At 46.6% G+C, this 25,247-nt stretch overlaps 1 protein-coding gene across 4 annotated transcripts in view; it reads left to right on the top strand.

Annotated features, from left to right (window-relative positions):
• The window catches only part of HIF1A (hypoxia inducible factor 1 subunit alpha), a 355,909-nt gene that overhangs the window by 96,125 nt on the left and 234,537 nt on the right, over nucleotides 1-25,247 (top strand). For all 4 annotated transcript variants that reach the window (XM_069207397.1, XM_069207395.1, XM_069207394.1 and 1 more), the window contains one exon: nucleotides 2,810-3,012. In XM_069207397.1, the coding sequence (XP_069063498.1) occupies nucleotides 2,810-3,012 (203 nt within the window). The remainder of the gene's footprint in view (nucleotides 1-2,809; nucleotides 3,013-25,247) is intronic.

Below are 25,247 nucleotides of genomic sequence, written 5' to 3'. Positions count from 1 at the left end.
ATGAAGGTGTTCACTAAGTTTTTATGGAGCTGTATTCTGAACCCTCTGAGCTGAATTCTGAGGTCATACAGGACTACTTTTATGAGATCAGCTTGCTTTGGTTTGAAGATGTGCACAGAGCTTATTTTGACGTGCCCTTCTTGGTGGAGGAGGTAAAGGCTGCGATTCCTGCCCTGCCTGGGGACAAGTCTCCCGGCCTGGATGGCCTGACTCCTGCGTTTTATAAGGAATACTCCAATATTCTTGCTCCTCAACTGCTGGAGGTTTATGCCGAGGCAATGGAGACTGGAATTCTCCCAGCTTCCCTCCGTGAGGCGCTGATTGTCACGATCCTTAAGCCTGGTAAGGATCCATGTAGCTGCAATTCGTATAGCCGGCTTTCTATGATTAACATAGATAATAAGATCTTGGCTAAAATGATTGCGGCACGGTTGCAGCCGTCGATGACGAGGCTGGTGCTGCCGTCGCTCATCTGCGGTTGAATGGTAGCATATCGGCCCCCTTTCACGTAGCCCGGGGAACTAGACAGGGGTGCTCTTTATCCCGTTACTTTTTGCGATAGGGATGGAGCCACTTGCAGCTTTTTTACGACAACACCATAACAACAAAGGGCTGCCGTTCTGGCAGCGGCCTATCTTGATCTCTATGTATGCTGACGACAGTGCGCTGTATGTACGTGAGCCGGGGAAAAATGTAGATGTTTCGCGTATTTTGTGGCATAGTGATTAACTGGTCTGTTGTGCTGCCTCTCTCCTCGGGGACAGCGGATTTTTCGTCCTGATACCGTATTGAGTGGGCAAGCGGTCCGGTACGGTATCTGGGAGTCTGGTTGAGCTGTGATGTTGAAACGCTCTGGATGGCTAATTATGGCAAGGTCATGTCTTGGCTGGACAAAAGGATTGAGGCGTGGCGCTCACTACCATTGTCCTTAATAGGGCGTGTCGCTATCCCCAAAATGGTAGTGTTACCTACATTTCTGTATTTGGTTGTAAATCTCACTCTTGTCCTCACTGCCGTTTTTTTTAAAACGCCTTGGCTCTGCTAAGATTTGACTGGTTTGGGCAGGTGGCCAGCCTAGAATTGCCTGTGATAAATTGACGTTGCTGTTTGAATTGGGCGGCCTTGCTGCTCCGGACCTGGAACTCTATTATCACTGTGCGCAAGCTCATTTCGTGTATTACTGGATTCACCCTTTTCGATACATGCCTCATCTTGCTCCCGAGAGCGATGTGGTATGGCCAGACAGATTGACGTGAGTTCTGGGGAGCTTGTCTCTGCCCAGGTCTCAGGGAGTGGATACGGTGGCGTGCACTATAAGGGCCTGGATGGCTTTATTGAAGCGATCTGGTGTACACAAGCCCTTTGCGCCTTAGATGTCGGTGCTTGCTGTTGCAGATGAGAGGATGTTCTGAGATCCACAGCTACGGAGTTATCTTCGTGACGCGGACCTGTCTCTTTTGGGGGACTGGTTTGTGGAGGGGCGGTGATCTCTCTGGAGGTGGCGCTAGGAGATGAGACTGATAATGCGCTGCATCGGCTATACGTCTTGCGTGTATGTGCAATGCTCCATGCGCGCTATTCTGGTCTCCTGGAGACCCCGCTGATATGCCGGGCGCTGGAGATATTATGGAGTGCACAATCGTCGAGGAAGCTCATTACCAAGTTGTATGGCTGCCCGCAGGAACAGCGGGGCGAGAGTGCAATGTCTGCTAAAGCAAAGTGGGAAGCGGATGTCGGTGAGGCCATCTCAGACGAGGCATGGAAGAAGTGTTGTGCGCATATGAGTGAGCTGTCGCCGAACTACAGGCTGTGACTTTTTGCACCACCTATATCACACTCCTCGAGGTTTATATGCTATGGGGCTGCGTGCGGATGCTAACTGTGAACGATGTCACGCCCCGGACGCTGATTTTCTCCATCTGGCGTGGCACTGTGGGGAAGTACGCAACTTTTGACTGGAAGTAATGCATGGCTCAAGAGATGACCGGCTTTACGTTGGCCCCCCTCTCCGGTGTTGGTGTTGCTTGGATGGATGGATGGAGTGCCAGTAGCTTTGCGGAGACTGGTGGGCATGTTGCAGCTGTTGGCCAAGCGTAGAGTTGCGATTTGTTGGGGACGGCCTCCTCGTGTTTCTGAATGGCTGCGTGACGCCGGGTTCTGTCAGGAACAACTGACGACTTATTGGGAGCTGGTACCTGAGGGCTCTCGGCCTCGAGACATTTGGGTGCCTCTGCGCTCCTTTTTGGAGACCACTTTCTAAGAAATGGGTGCTCATTCTGACTGGTCATGCATCTGGGAATTAGCTTTGTGTTGCCGATCCTGTGCGATGTTGATGATTGTGGTGATAGAGTATTGTGCTGCCTACGCCTCCTGCCTGCTTTCATCTGTCTCTGCTGGTTGCAGATCTGTTCTTAGCCCTTCGGACGTGAGCATTTACTGTTAGCGGCCCTGGACTTGCACCCCCTAAGACCTAATATTCTGGTACTATGGTTGGATTCTGATGTATTTGAATTGAGAGGGGGACATTTCCTCCTGATACCTTTCTTCCTGAGAACTGATGGAGTGACCTCGGTTGTTGCACACTGTGGGGCTAGCTATGTGCTAATATTGCATTGCCCGTAGGGCTTCTTTGTTTTATGTTCATTTAAAACGGAATAAATAAAATTTAAAAAACCATGACCTATTATTAAAATAATAGACAAACTTTAAAACGTTCATTCCTAGCCAGGGACGTCGTTTAGATTGCTTCTTCTCTCATCTTTTTTTTTTATGTGTACCGTATTTCTCATTTTTTTATTTATACATCTAGGTTCTTCATTGCACAGGACACATTCGTGTCTATGACACCTGCAATAACCATACTGAATGTGGCTACAAAAAGCCTCCGATGACCTGCTTGGTGTTGATCTGTGAACCTATCCCTCATCCATCGAACATCGAAGTTCCATTGGACAGCAAAACCTTCCTCAGTCGCCACAGCCTGGACATGAAATTTTCCTATTGCGATGAAAGGTGGGTGCCGGGATACGTTTTTCTTTTATTACTCCACTTGTTGAGAACTAATATTTTCATTATTAGTACCCTGTAGCTTGATGGATTGCCACGATCTACATTCTAAGTAGTGCAATTATTTAAAAAAAAAAAAAATATATATATATATAGTTCCAGCTAATCTTCTACTATTGTGTATTTGCTTTCTAAACAGATCTACTCTGTACCCAAAGCAAGGTTAATCGGTTAGATTTCAATTTAAATATCTATGAAAGTCACAGCTTCAAAGTAAAGAAAAAAATGTTACTAAGTGTTTCATTTATGACTCTTAAACCATGCATGATAATCTAATTGATGTCTTTTAGCTTAGAATTACATCCCGTGCAGCTCTCGGATAAAAACAGAAATGTGCCAATTTAGACTCCAAACATTGGAGACTAGATTTATTATACACTATGACAAATTACAATGAAAAACAATGCTCACAGATAAGTAATAGTTTCCTTAGTAACTGTCCCCAAAGCTGCTAGGCTAAACTTACAGCTATTCACATTTATTTCCCACAGACGGTGTCCTACTTATTTATCCTTTTGTATTTCATATTGAGTGCTTTCCTGGTTCTCTGCTGTTCTATCCACTCATCCATAAACTACCTCATGCCCTTCCTGATATTGTGTATCGTAGGGTTCAGTCCAGGATCTCATCCTGTCCTCCATTTATAGCAGCCTCACTCTATTAGAACATCTTATCTGGGCCTGTCATTTCTTCCTCTTATAAGCAGACCTTTATCAGATTTACTCCTTTTCTTTCCTTACTACCCTATTACCTGATTCTTATTCCAATAACCTATTTGCTATAATTTTCCTGGAGTCACTCCCACTTAGCCCACCAACTACCTCTGAGGTGCTCAGTCTCGCATTCTTTTTCCCAGTGTCTTACACGCTCCTGTCCCCTCATGTGTTTCCCACTACCTTGCAGTGTGCCAAAATTCTGTTTCATGTGTGACTCTTCTCATACTTGTCCAGTTTCCTGCGTGCTCTCTTGCCCCACTTCTTTTTTTAAACTTTTCCATTGGGTTTCACAAAAAAATTATTTTCCCTCAGTTCATTGTCACTCTTTCCTCCCAACTTTGTATTATCAGTTGTGTGTTTGAATGCACCCCTAGCTTGCACTTTCCTTATCTGTCATCAAGCTTTATGTTCCCTCAAACTCAACCAGAACCCAATAAATCCCATTGCCGTTCAAGGCAAAGAGGCTGCAGAGTAATATATTGCAAAAGCAAAATCAGTCATAATGGAAGAAGTGAATCTGCACTAACAGCAAATACTCGGATGTGGCAGATGACTACAAACCGGTGCCTTCCACGAGGCAAAGCCATTATAGTGTTAACTCTGGCACCATAAGCAGCCAACTAGGTAGTTGTGAACTCTTACAAATTAAAAAAAACATACTGCACGTCTGAGGAAAATAGACAAACCTAGCACAAACCTAGTAAAGCACGAACAACTGACCGCATGGATTTCTTTCCCTAACTCTCTAACCTGACTCCATTTCTACTCATTGTTCTTCGTGACGGTACTTTTCCTACTTTGCTAACTTTCAATCTTCCAAACCTAACTACCTGAATAACAGTCATTTTTGCAGCATGAATCTTTCCAGGGTTCACATGCCGCACATTATTCCACCTTCTGGTGGTTGAGTCCGGAATTTTCCACTATTTCACCATTTTCTACCTTTGTTTGTTGGTGGGTGTCGACAGAAACTCCATTTGGTGAATTTGTGTGCCGTGGTTGTACTTACTCCAGATGTTCCCGCCTTAGGTCGCCATCTTCAGTTGTTTTTTTTTTTTTTTCATTTTTGGTCCTTGATATTTTTGCAGAGAAGTCTCCAACACAAGTTATGTAGGAAGTTGGTTCTGTATGTGCTATTTCAAAGTAAGGAATAGCATGCACAGAGTCCAAGGGTTCCCCTTAGAGGTAAGATAGTGGCAAAAAGAGATAATACCAATGCTCTATTTTGTGGTAGTGTGGTCGAGCAGTAGGCTTATCAAAGGAGTAGTGTTAAGCATTTGTTGTACATACACACAGGCAATAAATGAGGAACACACACTCAGAGACAAATCCAGCCAATAGGTTTTGTTATAGAAAAATATCCTTTCTTAGTTTATTTTAAGAACCACAGGTTCAAATTCTACATGTAATATCTCATTTGAAAGGTATTGCAGGTAAGTACTTTAGGAACTTTGAATAATTACAGTAGCATATATACTTTTCACATAAAACACTAATAGCTCTTTTAAAAGTGGACACAGTGCAATTTTCACAGTTCCTGGGGGAGGTAAAGTATTGTTAGTTTTAGCAGGTAAGTAAATTACCTACAGGGTTCAGTTTTGGGTCCAAGGTAGCCCACCGTTGGGGGTTCAGAGCAACCCCAAAGTTACCACATCAGCAGCTCAGGGCCGGTCAGGTGCAGAGGTCAAAGAGGTGCCCAAAACACATAGGCTTCAATGGAGAGAAGGGGGTGCCCCGGTTCCAGTCTGCCAGCAGGTAAGTACCCGCATCTTCGGAGGGCAGACCAGGGGGGTTTTGTAGGGCACCAGGGGGGGACACAAGTCCACACAGAAAGTACACCCTCAGCAGCGCGGGGCGGCCGGGTGCAGTGTGCAAACAAGCGTCGGGTTCTCTGTAGATTTCAATGGGAGACCAAGGGGTCTCTTCAGCGGTGCAGGCAGGCAAGGGGGGGGGCTCCTCGGGGTAGCCGCCACCTAGGCAAGGGAGAGGGCCTCCTGGGGGTCACTCCTGCACTGAAGTTCCGTTCCTTCAGGTGCTGGGGGCTGCGGGTGCAGGGTCTTTTCCAGCTGTCGGGACTTTAGGATCAGGCAGTCGCGGTCAGGGGGAGCCTCGGGATTCCCTCTGCAGGTGTCGCTGTGGGGTCTCAGGGGGGACAACTTTGGTTACTCACGGTCTCGGAGTCGCCGGAGGGTCCTCCTTGAGGTGTTGGTTCTCCACCAGTCGAGTCGGGGTCGCCGGGTGCAGTGTTGCAAGTCTCACGCTTCTTGCGGGGATTTGCAGGGGTCTTTAAATCTGCTCCTCTGTAACAAAGTTGCAGTTCTTTTGGAGCAGTGCCGCTGTCCTCAGGAGTTTCTTGTCTTTCTTGAAGCAGGGCAGTCCTCTGAGGATTCAGAGGTCGCTGGTCCTTGGGAAAGCGTCGCTGGAGCAGGTTTCTTTGGAAGGCAGGAGACAGGCCGGTAGGACTGGGGCCAAAGCAGTTGGTGTCTTCTTTCTTCTTCTGCAGGGGTTTTCAGCTCAGCAGTCCTCTTCTTCTTGTAAGTTGCAGGAATCTAAATTCTTAGGTTCAGGGGAGCCCTTAAATACTAAATTTAAGGGCGTGTTTAGGTCTGGGGGGTTAGTAGCCAATGGCTACTAGCCCTGAGGGTGGGTACACCCTCTTTGTGCCTCCTCCCTGAGGGGAGGGGGGCACATCTCTATTCCTATTGGGGGAATCCTCCTTCTACAAGATGGAGGATTTCTAAAAGTCAGAGTCACCTCAGCTCAGGACACCTTAGGGGCTGTCCTGACTGACCAGTGACTCCTCCTTGTTTTTCTCATTATCTCTCCTGGACTTGCCGCCAAAAGTGGGGGCTGTGTCCAGGGGGCGGGCATCTCCACTAGCTGGAGTGCTCTGGGGCATTGTAACACGAAGCTTGAGCCTTTGAAGCTCACTGCTAGGTGTTACAGTTCCTGCAGGGGGGAGGTGTGAAGCACCTCCGCCCAGAGCAGGCTTTGTTTCTGTCCTCAGAGAGCACAAAGGCTCTCACCGCATGGGGTCAGAAACTCGTCTCTCAGCAGCAGGCTGGCACAGACCAGTCAGTCCTGCACTGAACAATTGGGTAAAATACAGGGGGCATCTCTAAGATGCCCTCTGGGTGAATTTTTTAATAAATCCAACACTGGCATCAGTGTGGGTTTATTATTCTGAGAAGTTTGATATCAAACTTCCCAGTTTTCAGTGTAGCCATTATGGAGCTGTGGAGTTCGTTTTTGACAGACTCCCAGCCCATATACTCTTATGGCTACCCTGCACTTACAATGTCTAAGGTTTTGCTTAGACACTGTAGGGGCATAGTGCTCATGCACATATGCCCTCACCTGTGGGCAGTGTGAGGTTGGCATGGCACCCTGAGGGGAGTGCCATGTCGACTTAGTCATTTTCTCCCCACCAGCACACACAAGCTGGCAAGCAGTGTGTCTGTGCTGAGTGAGGGGTCCCTAGGGTGGCATAAGACATGCTGCAGCCCTTAGAGACCTTCCCTGGCATCAGGGCCCTTGGTACCAGGGGTACCAGTTACAAGGGACTTACCTAGGTGCCAGGGTTGTGCCAATTGTGGAAACAATGGTACATTTTAGGGGAAAGAACACTGGTGCTGGGGCCTGGTTAGCAGGGTCCCAGCACACTTCTCAGTCAAGTCAGCATCAGTATCAGGCAAAAAGTGGGGGGTAACTGCAACAGGGAGCCATTTCTTTACAAGTTATAAATGTTGAAGAATTTCTGAAAACTTTAAGAACTTTGTCAAAATCAGAGAACCTAATCGACTGAGAGCAGAAGTAGTAAGTGTGGCAGACACGTCTAGTCACCATATAATGATTGGGGTCACTTTAAGGTGCCTCCCTTGGTTGAGAATTTCAGGGTTCAAACCTGAAATACAAGCTGACATAATAGACAGTTTAATGGACAACAGTTATTTGGGAACTCGGGCTATGAAAGTCTCAACCAACTAAAAAAAGGACAACAAAACGGCTAAATCCATGGGCGCATAGCAGTTTTTTAGGAGGAATATAAAGGTGGTCATTCTGTTCAAGAAGACCAGCCCCTAGGGATAGCTTCCAGTCTGGAAGCTCTCGTCAAGGTTTCCACAATGAAACCTAACCGCTACATCGCACCAAAGCTGGTAGTACCAGCTTCAAGGAAGAAATTCCTTTCGAGGGAGAGACAGAGGAAGAGGTCACTCAGCCAGAGGAGACACAACTAATGCAAACAAATGACTGCACAGCAACTGTAACAAACTCAAATACCATCAGTGAGAGAACACACCAAACATATTTCCATCACAACACACCAGTCAGCGGAAGATTGAAAAACGTCCTCCGGGAGTGGAAGAAAATAACTTAAGACAAATGGGTCTTAAACACAATACAATTCAAGTATGGCATAGAACTGAACAACTTCCAGCCAAAAAGAGGTCCAAAGAAAAAGATCCCTTTAAAAGACGAAAAAATTCGACTTCTCAAAGAGTTACTAGACAAGCAAGCTATAAAACACATCCCAACTCAAATCAACAAGGGAAATTACTCAACATATTTCCCAGTCCCAAAGGTATGTGGTTCCCTGCGTCCTATCCCATTTCTCAGGTTCATCAACAATTTGATAAAAAAACGAACATTCAAGATGACATATTTACAGAAAGTAATTCCGCAGTTGCAAAAAAGAGATTATATGGCAGATCTAGACTTGAAAGATGCCTAATTGCACATTCCAATGAATGCAAAGCACAAAAAATACCTAAGTGTCGTAGTAAACCGAAAACACTGTCAATTCACAGTGCTAGCATTGGGAATAAAATCAGTACCAAGAGTGTTCAGGAAGTGTCTAGCAAGCAGCAGTGGCGGCACGTCAGAAGAATGAATGTACATGTAATGCGACAATTGGTTAGTAACAGCAAACTTATGCCATACAGGACATTTAAATTGTGATGAAGACACTGTACACACTAGGTTTCTAATTTAGTATAGCAAAAATCCTCTCCAGAACAGAAGGTTTTTTTGGGAGTCAGGGGTAAACTAAATTAAAGGGAAAGCATTCCTCAACAAGAAAGGAATTCAATTCCTTTTGTGAGAGACTCTCCTTTACCAAAAGGGGCAAACTCTTATGCCGCGGACAATGGGGGAAGCTATTGTGGAAGATGGCATCATGCATGCCCTTGATCCCAAATGTGAGACTTCTTGTGAGACCAATCCAGGAGTAGTTTCAAAATCAATAGTCAAGGGGCACAGGGAGTTGGGAAGATCTAATGGTTATCTCGCAGAAGGTATAGGAGGAAATTGTGTGATCCTACGAGGAAAACATTACACAAGGCAGACCTTTGTAGCAACCAACTCCCATCTGTAATGATACCCACAGATGTGATGGGGAGCTTGCACTGGATCCCTGAAGATACGAGGGAGCAGGAGGGATCAGGATACTTTACATCACATCAACATCCTGGAAGTAAACAGTTTTTCTGACTTTGAAAGCATTCTAAAAATATCTTCAGGGAAAGGCAATATTGATTCAAACAGACAATACAACAACAATCTTTACGTCAAAAGAGAGATACTCAATCTACACTCCTCTCAAGGCTCGCTCTGCAACCCTGTAAATGGACAATACAAAGAAACATGGAGATTCAAGCAATGCATCTGCCACAGAAGGACAATAGCGAAGTGGCCGGACTGAGCAGGCAGGCCTCATGCTCCTGCAAATGGGAGCTCAATCAGAGAGTGGGTTAAGATTTTTTTTTCAACGTGGTGGGACACCAACTGTAGATCTGTTTGCACTCCTCAGGATGCCAAATGGCTGTGCTTTACCTTCTGACAGCCACACCCTCAGTCACTGAGAAATGCCCTTTCGATAAATTGGTCATGAACATTTGCTTACGCTTTTCGCCCAATCCCACTGTTGCACAAGGTCATCAACAAAGGAATAATGAGTGGCATGACCTTGATTTTAATTGCCCCCCAGTGGGCAAGACACATTTGGCACTCAGAGGCAGTACAAATAGCTCGCGGAAAATTTCAAAGGCCACCAAAACAACAAGATATGTTGTCAATGGAAGGCATAAAAGTATTACACCCAGAACCAGAAAATTTGAACCCAACGGCATGGCTTCCGAAGACTTCGATTTCGGACACAGGAAGTTATCAGAAAATACAGTGGCAGTGTTAAGGGAAACAAGAAAACCACTACAGTGTGTTTAGGTAGGACAATCACAAGGGAAAAGACAGTGTTAAAATAATTAACTCATCTCTTAAACATACGCATCCTTAAAGGTTTAATTGGCAGCACTAGCAGCCTATACAAGAGGCCACACGGGAAGACATTTTTTCACAGCACCAGTGGTAAAAAGATTCTTAGAGGGTGATAAAAGGATAGCACCACCGAGAAGGGTACCAGCACTCACATGGGACCTACATTTAGTTCTTATGCAACTCATGAGCAAACCATTCGAGATACTTTACAGATGTATGACAAATAGACTACAAAGCAACCCAAACATGTGGCACCCTAAACCCCTTATATGGAATCTGATCAATAGATGTGTGTCTGGACATTTCAACACAGGACACTACATGCCACAACTAAATTGTAGCCTAAAACACAACTAAATCACGAAAACTGGGCTCCCACAGGTAGCGTCCTACCTTTCAAAAAGAGCGCTTTGGTGCCTCGTTGGAGGTAGTAAGGGCTATCTGAATACTCGTTATACTATGAACCTCTGGGCCCTTTATTCTGCATCACAAATGTGCCTTGTTCAGCCACACCCTCCCTGTAGTCCGTCAATCAATCAAGGATTTATATAAAGCTGCTAATCACTCAGTAGTGTATCCAGGCACTTCCAGGTCCCGATAGGCTTATTTGAACAACCGGTCTTGAGGGTCTTTCGAAATTCTAGAAGTGCGTTGATGGTCCAGAGTTGGAGAGGAAGGCTGTTACAGGTCTTCGTTGCAATGCAGGAGAAGGAACATCCTCTGCTTCTGCTGTAGTCCTTCCTAATTAGTCATTCTCCCGGCCAGTATTAAAACACAAAAATGTTCTCCCTTCTTGACCGCGCTCATCCTTTAGTGTCTCTTATGTGGTATTACAGCTCTCCCCTCCCAAGCTGTCCCCTGCATCTTCAAATCCATATTTACATGCATATATCTTAATATGATTGTGTTTAAACACGTCCCTAAATGAATTACTATTTTGCATCATAGGCTCTTCATTTATAGTCATAACTTTTAGAATAATTTCCCACTGTGTGCGTGAAACCTTGAACGAGTCATACCAATATCCTTCTCCAGAAAGTCACATATATATGGTGTGACTTTGCGTCAACTTCACCCCACAGCTGATTAAATATGTGTTTCAAAACTGTAGATTCTATAAGGCTGCATGCTTTTCTAACATTGACACAAAAGTGCAGACTAACGGCTTTGCATTGGAGGAGCCTGATAAAAATCCTCCCGTCCCTATAATGCGTAATACAGGTAGCTGGCTCACAGTCAGTTCTTTTTGAAGTGAAAGAAAGGATATATGAAGGCAATAAAGTAGTTGCTGTTTCAGATGCCCAATACAATAGCAGTGGGGGAGTGCAGGAAGTTGGCTCTGTATGCACTATTTCAAAGTAAGGAATAGTATGCACAGAGTCCAAGGGTTCGCCTTAGAGGTAAGATAGTGGCAAAAAGAGATAATACTAATGCTCTATTTTGTGGTAGTGTGGTCGAGCAGTAGGCTTATCAAAGAAGTAGTGTTAAGCATTTGTTGTACACACACAAGCAATAAATGAGGAACACACACTCAGAGACAATTCCAGGGCAATAAGTTTTTGTATAGAAAAATATATTTTCTTAGTTTATTTTAAGAACCACAGGTTCAAATTTTACATGTAATATGTCAAATGAAAGGTATTGCATGTGAGTACTTTTAGGAACTTTGAATAATCACAATAGCATATATACTTTTCAAATAAAACACATATAGCTATTTTAAAATTAGACAGTGCAATTTTCAACAGTTCCTGGGGGGGTAAGTATTTGTTAGTTTTTGTAGGTAAGTAAACCACCTGCGGGGTTCAACTTTGGGTCCAAAGTAGCCCACCGTTGGGGGTTCAGAGCAACCCCAAAGTTACCACACCATCAGCTCAGGGCCAGTCAGGTGCAGAGGTCAAAGTGGTGCCCAAAACGCATAGGCTTCAATGGAGAAGGGGGTGCCCCGGTTCCAGTCTGCCAGCAGGTTAGTACCCGCGTCTTCGGAGGGCAGACCAGGGGGGGTTTTGTAGGGCACCGCCGGGGGGGACACAAGTTAGCACAGGAAGTACACCCTCAGCAGCACGGGGCGGCCGGGTGCAGTGTGCAAACACACGTCGGGTTTTCAATTGGAATCAATGGGAGACCAAGGGGTCTCTTCAGCGATGTAGGCAAAGGGGGGGGCTCCTTGGGGTAGCCACCACCTGGGCAAGGGAGAGGGCCTCCTGGGGGAAACTCCTGCACTGGAGTTCTGATCCTTCAGGTCCTGGGGGCTGCGGGTACAGGGTCTTTTCCAGGCGTCGGGATCTGGGAGTCAGGCAGTCGCAGTCAGGGGGAGCCTCGGGATTCCCTCTGCAGGCGTCGCTGTGGGGGCTCGGGGGGGGGCAACTCTGGCTACTCACTGTCTCGTAGTCGCTGGGGAGTCCTCCCTGAAGTGTTGTTTCTCCACAAGTCGAGCCGGGGGCAGAGTTGCAAGTCTCACGCTTCTGGCGGGAAACACAGTTATCTTTAAGTTGCTCCTTTGGAAACAAAGTTGCAGTCTTTGGTGAACAGGGCCGCTGTTCTCTGGAGTTTCTTGGTCCTTCTAGAGCAGGGCAGTCCTCTGAGGATTCAGAGGTCGCTGGTCCTGGGGAAAGCGTCGCTGGAGCAGTTTCTTCAGAAGGGGGGGGAGACAGGCCGGTAGAGCTGGGGACAAAGCAGTTGGTGTTTCCGTCTTCTCTGCAGGGTTTTTCAGCTCAGCAGTCCTCTTCTTCTTAGGTTGCAGGAATCTGAGTTCCTAGGTTCAGGGGAGCCCCTAAATACAGAATTTTGGGGTGTGTTTAGGTCTGGGAGGGCAGTAGCCAATGGCTACTAGCCCTCAGGGTGGCTACACCCTTTTTGTGCCTCCTCCCAAGGGGAGGTGGTCACATTCCTATCCCTATTGGGGGGGATCCTCCATCTGCAAGATGGAGGATTCCTAAAAGTCAGAGTCACTTCAGCTCAGGTTGCCTTAGGGGCTGTCCTGACTGGCCAGTGACTCCTCCTTGTTTTTCTCATTATCTCCTCCGGCCTTGCCGCCAAAAGTGGGGCCTTGGCTGGAGGGGGCGGGCAACTCCACTAGCTGGAATGCCCTGTGGTGCTGTAGCAAAGGGGGTGAGCCTTTGAGGCTCACCGCCAGGTGTTACAGCTCCTGCAAGGGGGAGGTTGATAGCATCTCCACCCAGTGCAGGCTTTGTTACTGGCCACAGAGTGACAAAGGCACTCTCCCCATGTGGCCAGCAACATGTCTCGAGTGTGGCAGGCTGCTAAAACCAGTCATCCTACACAGGTAGTTGGTTATGGTTTCAGGGGCACCTCTAAGGTGCCCTCTGGGGTGTATGTTACAATACAATGTACACTGGCATCAGTGTGCATTTATTGTGCTGAGAAGTTTGATACCAAACTTCCCAGTTTTCAGTGTAGCCATTATGGTGCTGTGGAGTTCGTGTTTGTCAGACTCCCAGACCATATACTCTTATGGCTACCCTGCACTTACAATGTCTAAGGTTTGGCTTAGACACTGTAGGGGCACAGTGCTCATGCACTGGTGCCCTCACCTATGGTATAGTGCACCCTGCCTTAGGGCTGTAAGGCCTGCTAGAGGTGTGACTTATCTATACTGCATAGGCAGTGTGAGGTTGGCATGGCACCCTGAGGGGAGTGCCATGTCGACTTACTCGTTTTGTCCTCACCAGCACACACAAGCTGGCAAGCAGTGTGTATGTGCTGAGTGAGGGGTCCCTAGGGTGGCATAAGACATGCTGCAGCCCTTAGAGACCTTCCCTGGCATCAGGGCCCTTGGTACCAGGGGTACCAGTTACAAGGGACTTACCTGGATGCCAGGGTGTGCCAATTGTGTAGACAAAAGTACAGGTTAGGGAAAGAACACTGGTGCTGGGGCCTGGTTAGCAGGCCTCAGCACACTTTCAAATCAAAACATAGCATCAGCAAAGGCAAAAAGTCACGGGGTAACCATGCCAAGGAGGCATTTCCTTACAGGGAGGCAGGAGGGTTGTGTATGATTTTAGAGGAGATTCCTGTGATGCAGAATCAGGCCTATAAGTAAGCAACAGTTTCTTCGGCATTGTAACTGAGGATGTTGATCGTTAACCCCTTCGCTGCCAGGCCTTTCCCCCCTCCTGTGCCAGGCCTTTTTTTGCCTATTTGGAATAGTTCTCGCGTAGGCCCTCATAACTCTTTGTCCATATAAGCTACCTGCACCAATTTTGCATCCTTTTTTTCCAACATCCTAGGGATTTTAGAGGTACCCAGACTTTGTGGGTTCCCTTGAAGGAGGCCAAGAAATTAGCCACAATATAGTGAAAATTTTTTTTTTTTTTTTTTTTAAATTGGAAAAACGGGCTGCAGAAGAAGGCTTGTGGTTTTTTCCACTGAAAATGGCATAAACAAAGGGTTTGCGGTGCTAAAATCACCAGCTTCCCAGCTTTCAGGAACAGGCAGACTTTAATCCGAAAACCACATTTTTCAACACAATTTTGGCATTTTACTGGGACATACCCCATTTTTACGATTTTTTTGTACTTTTATCCTCCAGTCAGTGACAGAAATGGGCGTGAAACCAATGCTGGATCCCAGAAACCTAAACATTTCTGAAAAGTAGACAACATTCTGAATTCAGCAAGGGGTAATTTGTGTAGATCCTACAAGGGTTTCCTACAGAAAATAACAACTGAAAAAAAAAAATATTGAAATTGAGGTTAAAAAAAAACAGCAGTCTTTCTCTACGTTTTACTCTAACTTTTTCCTGCAATGTCAGATTTTTTTAAACCAATATACTGTTACGTCTGCTGGACTCTTCTGGTTGCGGGGATATATAGGGCTTGTATGTTCATCAAGAACCCTAGGTACCCAGAGCCAATAAATGAGCTGCACCCTGCAGTGGGTTTTCATTCTATACCGGTATACAGCAATTCCTTTGCTGAAATATAAAGAGTGATAAATAGCTATCAAGAAAACCTTTGTATTTACAAAATGGGCAAAAGATAAGGTGTTGAGGAGACGTGGTTATTTGCACATCTCTGAATTCCGAGGTGCCCATACTAGCATGTGAATTACAGGGCATTTCTCAAATAGACGTCTTTTTTTACACACTCTCTTATATTTTGAAGGAACAAAAGTAGAGAAAGACAAGGGGCAATAACACTTGGTTCGATGGCATCTGTCGCTGTAGATACGCATGTTTTGCATAGCTCGCCATCTGGTGTTGGGTCGGAGTGTTACAAGTTGTTTTTCTTCGAAGAAGTCTTTCGAGTCACGGGACCGAGTGACTCCTCCTTTTGTCTCCATTGCGCATGGGCGTCGACTCCATCTTCGATTGTTTTTTTTCCGCCATCGGGTTCGGACGTGTTCCTGTCGCTCCGAGTTTCGGAACAGAAAAACAGCTAAATTTCGGAAGATTTTCGTCGGTATTGTTGCGTTCGGGATCGGCGTAGTCAGAATCAACACCGCATCGAAGATCGAAGAGCTCCGGAGCCCTTCGGGGTAGTTTTCGATCCCCGTCGGGGCCTGCTCGGCCCGACCGCGTGTAGAAGAACGCCGATGGAACGGACCCCGTTCCGTTTCTGTCCCAAATGCCACAAAAAATACCCCTATTCAGACCAACGCTTGGTCTGTAACCTGTGCCTATCACCTGAGCACAGTGAAGACACCTGCGAGGCCTGTCGTGCGTTCCGGTCCCGAAAAACACTCCGAGACCGTCGAGCAAGAAGACTTCAAATGGCGTCCACGCCGACAGCGCACCGAGAGTTCGAGGTACAGGAAGAGGAAGAAACCTTTTCGATACACGAATCGGACTCCGAGGAATTCGACGATCCACGAACCGTGAGTAAGACGTCGAAAACCACGCATAAGAAGATTGTCAAGGCCCAGGGGACGCCACTGCCACCAGGCCATGGCTCCACCCATAAATTCGGTGACCGACCGTCGGCACCGAAAAAGGCCCAATCAGTGCCGAGACCGTCCGACTCCGGTCGAGACACCGGCACGCAGCCTTCTCGGGACCGAGAAAGTGCTGGAGACATACATCGACACCGAGATAGCGGTGTAGACACGGCTCGACGCCGAGACAGCGGCACCGATGAAGATCGACGCCGAGATGTTTCGACTCCGAAAAAGAAAAAAGCCACCTCGGAGCCGAAAAAAGATGCAGACAGGGTTTCGGTGCCGAAACAACCTGCAACCGACCCAGTTTCAGGCTCTTATACCAAAGAGCAATCAATGACCTCCCAAATGCGAAAGCATAGGTTTGAGGAAGACCTGCAATCCACCGATGTAGACCATACGCAGAAACATATTTTTATACAGCAGGGGACAGGAAAGATAAGCACCCTTCCCCCTATTAGGAGAAAGAGAAGACTGGAATTTCAAACTGACCAAACACCACAAACAAAAATGGTGAAAAGGGTTACTCCGCCACCCTCTCCTCCACCTATAATTCACGTCTCGCCAGCACAAACTCCATCACATTCCCCGGCTCACACCACCATGAGCCAAGGTGACCAGGATCAGGACGCATGGGACTTATACGACGCCCCTGTGTCAGATAACAGTCCGGAGGCATACCCTACAAAGCCATCACCACCAGAGGACAGTACTGCATATTCTCAGGTGGTGGCTAGAGCAGCACAATTCCACAATGTAAGCCTCCACTCAGAACAAGTCGAGGATGACTTTCTATTCAACACCCTCTCTGCCACCCACAGCTCCTACCAAAGCCTGCCTATGCTCCCTGGTATGCTTCGGCACGCAAAACACATCTTTAAGGAGCCGGTCAAAAGTAGGGCAATCACACCAAGGGTGGAAAAAAAGTATAAAGCGCCTCCTACAGACCCTATTTTCATAACTTCGCAGCTGCCACCAGATTCTGTCGTTGTAGGAGCAGCTAGGAAAAGGGCCAACTCCCACACATCTGGGGACGCACCACCCCCAGATAAGGAAAGCCGCAAGTTCGATGCAGCTGGAAAGAGAGTCGCAGCACAAGCTGCAAACCAGTGGCGCATCGCTAACTCACAGGCACTTCTTGCGCGCTATGACAGAGCCCATTGGGATGAGATGCAACATCTCATTGAACATCTACCCAAAGACCTACAAAAGAGGGCAAAGCAAGTGGTTGAAGAAGGACAGAACATTTCAAACAACCAGATACGCTCCTCCATGGACGCAGCAGACACAGCTGCAAGAACAATAAATACATCTGTGACCATCAGAAGGCATGCATGGCTACGAACGTCTGGGTTTAAACCAGAGATTCAGCAGGCAGTTCTCAATATGCCATTCAACGAAAAAGAACTGTTCGGTCCAGAAGTGGACACGGCGATTGAGAAACTTAAAAAGGACACGGACACTGCTAAAGCTATGGGCGCACTCTACTCCCCGCAGAGCAGAGGAAATTACAGCACCTTCCGCAAAACACCCTTTAGAGGGGGGTTTCGGGGTCAGACCACACAAGCCAGCACCTCACAGGCAACACCATCCAGTTACCAGGGACAGTACAGGGGAGGCTTTTGGGGCCAATATAGAGGAGGGCAATTCCCTAGGAATAGGGGAAAATTTCAAAGCCCCAAAACCCCTACAACTAAGCAGTGACTCACATGTCACTCACCCCCTCCACACAACACCAGTGGGGGGGAAGAATAGGTCATTATTACAAAGCATGGGAGGAAATCACTACAGACACTTGGGTTCTAGCAATTATCCAAAATGGTTATTGCATAGAATTTCTACAATTCCCTCCAAACATAACACCAAGAGCACAAAATTTATCAAAACATCATTCCGAGCTCCTGGAGATAGAAGTTCAAGCACTATTGCAAAAGAACGCAATCGAGTTAGTACCAAACACACAAATAAACACAGGAGTTTATTCACTGTACTTCTTAATACCAAAGAAGGACAAAACGCTAAGACCAATCCTAGACCTAAGAATACTAAACACATACATCAAATCAGACCACTTTCACATGGTCACACTACAAGAAGTGTTACCATTGCTGAAACTACACGACTACATGACAACATTAGACCTCAAAGACGCGTATTTCCATATACCAATACATCCATCGCACAGGAAATACCTAAGGTTTGTATTCAAAGGAATACACTACCAATTCAAGGTACTGCCTTTCGGTTTAACAACCGCACCAAGAGTCTTTACCAAATGTCTAGCAGTAGTCGCTGCACACATCAGAAGGCAGCAAATACATGTATTCCCGTATTTAGACGACTGGCTAATCAAGACCCATTAGTTAATAACGTGCTCACACCACACAAATCAAATCATACAAACCCTCTACAAACTAGGGTTCACAGTCAACTTAGCAAAATCCAACATTCTGCCGCGCAAGGTACAACAATACCTAGGAGCCATAATAAACACAACAATAGGAGTAGCCACTCCAAGCCCACAAAGAATTCAAAATTTCAACAACATCATACAACGCATGTATCCAACACAGAAAATACAAGCAAAGATGATATTACAACTCCTAGGCATGATGTCTTCATGCATAGCCATTGTCCCAAACGCAAGACTGCACATGAGGCCCTTACAACAGTGCCTAGCATCACAGTGGTCACAAGCACAGGGTCACCTTACAGATCTGGTGTTAATAGACCGCCAAACTTACCTCTCGCTTCTATGGTGGAACAATATAAATTTAAACAAAGGGCGGCCTTTCCAAGACCCAGTGCCACAATACGTAATAACAACAGATGCTTCCATGACAGGGTGGGGAGCACACCTCGATCAACACAGCATACAAGGACAATGGAACGTACATCAAACAAAACTGCATATAAATCACCTAGAACTGCTAGCAGTTTTTCAAGCACTAAAGGCTTTTCAACCAATAATAGTTCACAAATACATTCTCGTCAAAACAGACAACATGACAACAATGTATTATCTAAACAAACAAGGGGGGACGCACTCAACGCAATTGAGCCTGCTGGCACAAAAGATATGGCGTTGGGCAATTCACAACCAAATTCGCCTAATAGCACAATTTATCCCAGGAATTCAGAATCAACTCGCAGACAATCTCTCTCGAGATCACCAACAGGTCCACGAATGGGAAATTCACCCCCAAATTCTGAACACTTACTTCACGCTCTGGGGAACACCTCAAATAGACTTGTTTGCGACAAAAGAGAACGCAAAATGCCAAAACTTCGCATCCAGATACCCACACAGGCAGTCCCACGGCAATGCCCTATGGATCAACTGGTCAGGGATATTTGCCTACGCTTTTCCTCCTCTCCCTCTCCTTCCTTATCTGGTAAACAAACTCAGTCAAAACAAACTCAAACTCATATTAATAGCACCAACTTGGGCAAGGCAACCCTGGTACACAACGCTGCTAGACCGATCAGTAGTACCCCACATCAAACTGCCCAACAGGCCGTATCTGTTAACACAACACAACCAAACGATCAGACACCCAGATCCAGCATCGCTGAATCTAGCAATCTGGCTCCTGAAATCCTAGAATTCGGACACTTACAACTTACCCAAGAATGTATGGAAGTCATAAAGCAAGCCAGAAGGCCATCCACCAGGCACTGCTATGCCAGTAAATGGAAGAGGTTTGTTTGCTACTGCCATATTAATCAAATCCAACCATTACACGCAACCCCAAAACATGTAGTGGGTTACTTGCTTCACTTACAAAAATCTAACCTAGCTTTCTCTTCCATTAAAATACACCTTGCAGCAATATCTGCATACCTGCAGCCTACCTATTCAACTTCCCTATATAGGATACCAGTCATTAAAGCATTCATGGAGGGCCTTAAAAGAATTATTCCACCAAGAACACCACCTGTTCCTTCATGGAACCTAAATGTTGTCTTAACTAGGCTTATGGGTCCACCTTTTGAACCCATGCACTCCTGCGAAATACAGTTCCTAACATGGAAGGTTGCATTTCTCATCGCCATTACCTCTCTAAGAAGAGTAAGCGAGATTCAGGCGTTTACAATACAAGAACCTTTTATACAACTACACAAAAATAAGGTCGTCCTAAGGACTGATCCTAAATTTCTACCAAAAGTTATTTCACCGTTCCATCTAAATCAAACAGTGGAACTTCCAGTGTTCTTCCCACAGCCAGATTCCGTAGCTGAGAGGGCACTACATACTTTAGATGTCAAAAGAGCATTAATGTATTACATTGACAGAACAAAGAGCATCAGGAAAACTAAACAGCTATTTATTGCATTCCAAAAACCTCATGCAGGAAACCCAATATCAAAACAAGGTATAGCCAGATGGATAGTTAAATGCATCCAAATCTGCTACCTTAAAGCTAAACGACAACTGCACATTACACCAAGGGCACACTCAACCAGAAAGAAAGGTGCTACCATGGCCTTTCTAGGAAACATCCCAATGCAAGAAATATGTAAGGCAGCCACATGGTCTACGCCTCACACATTCACCAAGCACTACTGTGTAGACGTGTTATCCGCACAACAAGCCACAGTAGGTCAAGCCGTATTAAGAACATTGTTTCAGACTACTCCCACTCCTACAGGCTGAGCCACCGCTTTGGGGAGATAACTGCTTACTAGTCTATGCAAAACATGCGTATCTACAGCGACAGATGCCATCGAACTGAAAATGTCACTTACCCAGTGTACATCTGTTCGTGGCATCAGTCGCTGTAGATTCGCATGTGCCCACCCGCCTCCCCGGGAGCCTGTAGCAGTTCGAAAGGTACCTTCAACTATTTGTATATATATTATTTTAACCTTAAATAGGTACATACTTAGTCACTCCATTGCATGGGCACTATTACTACAATACAACTCCTACCTCACCCTCTGCGGGGAAAAACAATCGAAGATGGAGTCGACGCCCATGCGCAATGGAGACAAAAGGAGGAGTCACTCGGTCCCGTGACTCGAAAGACTTCTTCGAAGAAAAACAACTTGTAACACTCCGACCCAACACCAGATGGCGAGCTATGCAAAACATGCGAATCTACAGCGACTGATGCCACGAACAGATGTACACTGGGTAAGTGACATTTTCATTTTGCTATTCTATGTTCCCCCAAGTCTTCCCGATAAAAATGATACCTCACTTGCTTGGGTAGGCCTTGCGCCCGCGACAGGAAATACCCCAAAACACAATGTGGACACATCCCATTTTTTGACTGAAAACAGAGGTGTTTTTTGCAAAGTGCCTACCTGTAGATTTTGGCCTCTAGCTCAGCCGGCACCTAGGGAAACCTACCAAACCTGTGCATTTTTTTAAAACTAGAGACCTAGGGGAATCCAAGATGGGGTGACTTGTGGGGCTCTGACCAGGTACTGTTACCCAGAATCCTTTGCAAACCTCAAAGTTTGGCTAAAACAACACATTTTCCTCACATTTCGGTGACAGAAAGTTCTGGAATCTGAGAGGAGCCACACATTTCCTTCCACCCAGCGTTCCCCCAAGTATCCTGATAAAAATGATACCTCACATGTGTGGGTGGGCCAGGTGCCTGCAACAGAAAAAGGCCACAAACTTGTAGAGATTATGGGGATCGCACAGCGAGTTAAGCCCATATTTTTCTTTTATACATCTTTAGGCTGACTCTGCTTTGGGTACTGTAAGGAAATGCCTCCTTGGCATGGTTGCCCCCTGACTTTTTGCCTTTGCTGATGCTATGTTTACAATTGAAAGTGTGCTGAGGCCTGCTAACCAGGCCCCAGCACCAGTGTTCTTTCCCTAACCTGTACTTTTGTATCCACAATTGGCAGACCCTGGCATCCAGATAAGTCCCTTGTAACTGGTACTTCTAGTACCAAGGGCCCTGATGCCAAGGAAGGTCTCCAAGGGCTGCAGCATGTCTTATGCCACCCTGGAGACCTCTCACTCAGCACAGACACACTGCTTACCAGCTTGTGTGTGCTAGTGAGGACAAAACGAGTAAGTCGACATGGCACTCCCCTCAGGGTGCCATGCCAGCCTCTCACTGCCTATGCAGTATAGGTAAGACACCCCTCTAATAGGCCTTACAGCCCTAAGGCAGGGTGCACTATACCATAGGTGAGGGTACCAGTGCATGAGCATGGTACCCCTACAGTGTCTAAACAAAACCTTAGACATTGTAAGTGCAGGGTAGCCATAAGAGTATATGGTCTGGGAGTCTGTCAAACACGAACTCCACAGCACCATAATGGCTACACTGAAAACTGGGAAGTTTGGTATCAAACTTCTCAGCACAATAAATGCACACTGATGCCAGTGTACATTTTATTGTAAAATACACCACAGAGGGCCCCTTAGAGGTGCCCCCTGAAACTTAACCGACTATCTGTGTAGGCTGACTAGTTTTAGCAGCCTGCCACAAACCGAGACATGTTGCTGGCCCCATGGGGAGAGTGCCTTTGTCACTCTGAGGCCAGTAACAAAGCCTGCACTGGGTGGAGATGCTAACACCTCTCCCAGGCAGGAATTGTCACACCTGGCGGTGAGCCTCAAAGGCTCACCTCCTTTGTGCCAACCCAGCAGGACACTCCAGCTAGTGGAGTTGCCCGCCCCCTCCGGCCAGGCCCCACTTTTGGCGGCAAGGCCGGAGAAAATAATGAGAATAACAAGGAGGAGTCACTGGCCAGTCAGGACAGCCCCTAAGGTGTCCTGAGCTGAGGTGACTCTAACTTTTAGAAATCCTCCATCTTGCAGATGGAGGATTCCCCCAATAGGGTTAGGATTGTGACCCCCTCCCCTTGGGAGGAGGCACAAAGAGGGTGTACCCACCCTCAGGGCTAGTAGCCATTGGCTACTAACCCCCCAGACCTAAACACGCCCTTAAATTTAGTATTTAAGGGCTACCCTGAACCCTAGAAAATTAGATTCCTGCAACTACAAGAAGAAGGACTGCCTAGCTGAAAAACCCCTGCAGAGGAAGACCAGAAGACGACAACTGCCTTGGCTCCAGAAACTCACCGGCCTGTCTCCTGCCTTCCAAAGATCCTGCTCCAGCGACGCCTTCCAAAGGGACCAGCGACCTCGACATCCTCTGAGGACTGCCCCTGCTTCGAAAAGACAAGAAACTCCCGAGGACAGCGGACCTGCTCCAAGAAAAGCTGCAACTTTGTTTCCAGCAGCTTTAAAGAACCCTGCAAGCTCCCCGCAAGAAGCGTGAGACTTGCAACACTGCACCCGGCGACCCCGACTCGGCTGGTGGCGATCCAACACCTCAGGAGGGACCCCAGGACTACTCTAAGACTGTGAGTACAAAAACCTGTCCCCCCTGAGCCCCCACAGCGCCGCCTGCAGAGGGAATCCCGAGGCTTCCCCTGACCGCGACTCTTTGAATCCTAAGTCCCGACACCTGGGAGAGACCCTGCACCCGCAGCCCCCAGGACCTGAAGGACCGGACTTTCACTGGAGGAGTGACCCCCAGGAGTCCCTCTCCCTTGACCAAGTGGAGGTTTCCCCGAGGACCCCCCCCCTTGCCTGCCTGCAGCGCTGAAGAGATCCCTAGATCTCCCATTGACTTCCATTACAAACCCGACGCTTGTTTCTACACTGCACCCGGCCGCCCCCGCGCTGCTGAGGGTGAAATTTCTGTGTGGGCTTGTGTCCCCCCCGGTGCCCTACAAAACCCCCCTGGTCTGCCCTCCGAAGACGCGGGTACTTACCTGCAAGCAGACCGGAACCGGGGCACCCCCTTCTCTCCATTCTAGCCTATGTGTTTTGGGCACCACTTTGAACTCTGCACCTGACCGGCCCTGAGCTGCTGGTGTGGTGACTTTGGGGTTGCTCTGAACCCCCAACGGTGGGCTACCTTGGACCAAGAACTGAACCCTGTAAGTGTCTTACTTACCTGGTAAAACTAACAAATACTTACCTCCCCTAGGAACTGTGAAAATTGCACTAAGTGTCCACTTTTAAAACAGCTATTTGTCAATAACTTGAAAAGTATACATGCAATTTTGATGATTTGAAGTTCCTAAAGTACTTACCTGCAATACCTTTCGAATGAGCTATTACATGTAGAATTTGAACCTGTGGTTCTTAAAATAAACTAAGAAAAGATATTTTTCTATATAAAAACCTATTGGCTGGATTTGTCTCTGAGTGTGTGTACCTCATTTATTGTCTATGTGTATGTACAACAAATGCTTAACACTACTCCTTGGATAAGCCTACTGCTCGACCACACTACCACAAAAATAGAGCATTAGTATTATCTATTTTTACCACTATTTTACCTCTAAGGGGAACCCTTGGACTCTGTGCATACTATTCCTTACTTTGAAATAGCACATACAGAGCCAACTTCCTACATTGGTGGATCAGCGGTGGGGTACAAGACTTTGCATTTGCTGGACTACTCAGCCAATACCTGATCACACGACAAATTCCAAAATTGTCATTAGAAATTGATTTTTGCAATTTGAAAAGTTTTCTAAATTCTTAAAAGACCTGCTAGGGCCTTGTGTTAGATCCTGTTTAGCATTTCTTTTAGAGTTTAAAAGTTTGTAAAAGTTTGAATTAGATTCTAGAACCAGTTTTAGTTTCTTAAAAAGTATTCCAACTTTTAGAAGCATAATGTCTAGCACAGATGTGAATGTGGTGGAACTCGACACCACACCTTACCTCCATCTACAGATGAGAGAGCTAAGGTCACTCTGTAAACTAAAGAAAATAGCAATGGGCCCCAAACCTACCAAAGTACAGCTCCAGGAGCTTTTGGCAGAGTTTGAAAAGGCCAACCCCTCTGAGGATGGCAACTCAGAGGATGAAGATAGTGACTTGGAGGGAAATTCCCCCCCTCCAGTCCTACTTAGGGAGAGCAGGGCTTCTCAAGCCCTGACTCCACAAATAATAGTCAGAGATGCTGGTTCCCTCACAGGAGGGACCAACAACTCTGAAATCACTGAGGATAACTCCAGTGAAGAGGACATCCAGTTAGCCAGGATGGCCAAAAGATTGGCTTTGGAAAGACAGATCCTAGCCATAGAGAGGGAAAGACAAGAGATGGGCCTAGGACCCATCAATGGTGGCAGCAACATAAATAGGGTCAGAGATTCTCCTGACATGTTGAAAATCCCCAAAGGGATTGTAACTAAATATGAAGATGGTGATGACATCACCAAATGGTTCACAGCTTTTGAGAGGGCTTGTGTAACCAGAAAAGTGAACAGATCTCACTGGGGTGCTCTCCTTTGGGAAAT

This window comes from Pleurodeles waltl, chromosome 9 (genome assembly GCF_031143425.1).
Source record: "Pleurodeles waltl isolate 20211129_DDA chromosome 9, aPleWal1.hap1.20221129, whole genome shotgun sequence".
In the NCBI taxonomy this organism is placed as follows: Eukaryota; Metazoa; Chordata; class Amphibia; order Caudata; family Salamandridae; genus Pleurodeles; species Pleurodeles waltl.
The sequence above is the reverse complement of the archived record's forward strand: the minus strand, read 5'-3'. Positions and strand labels throughout refer to the sequence as shown.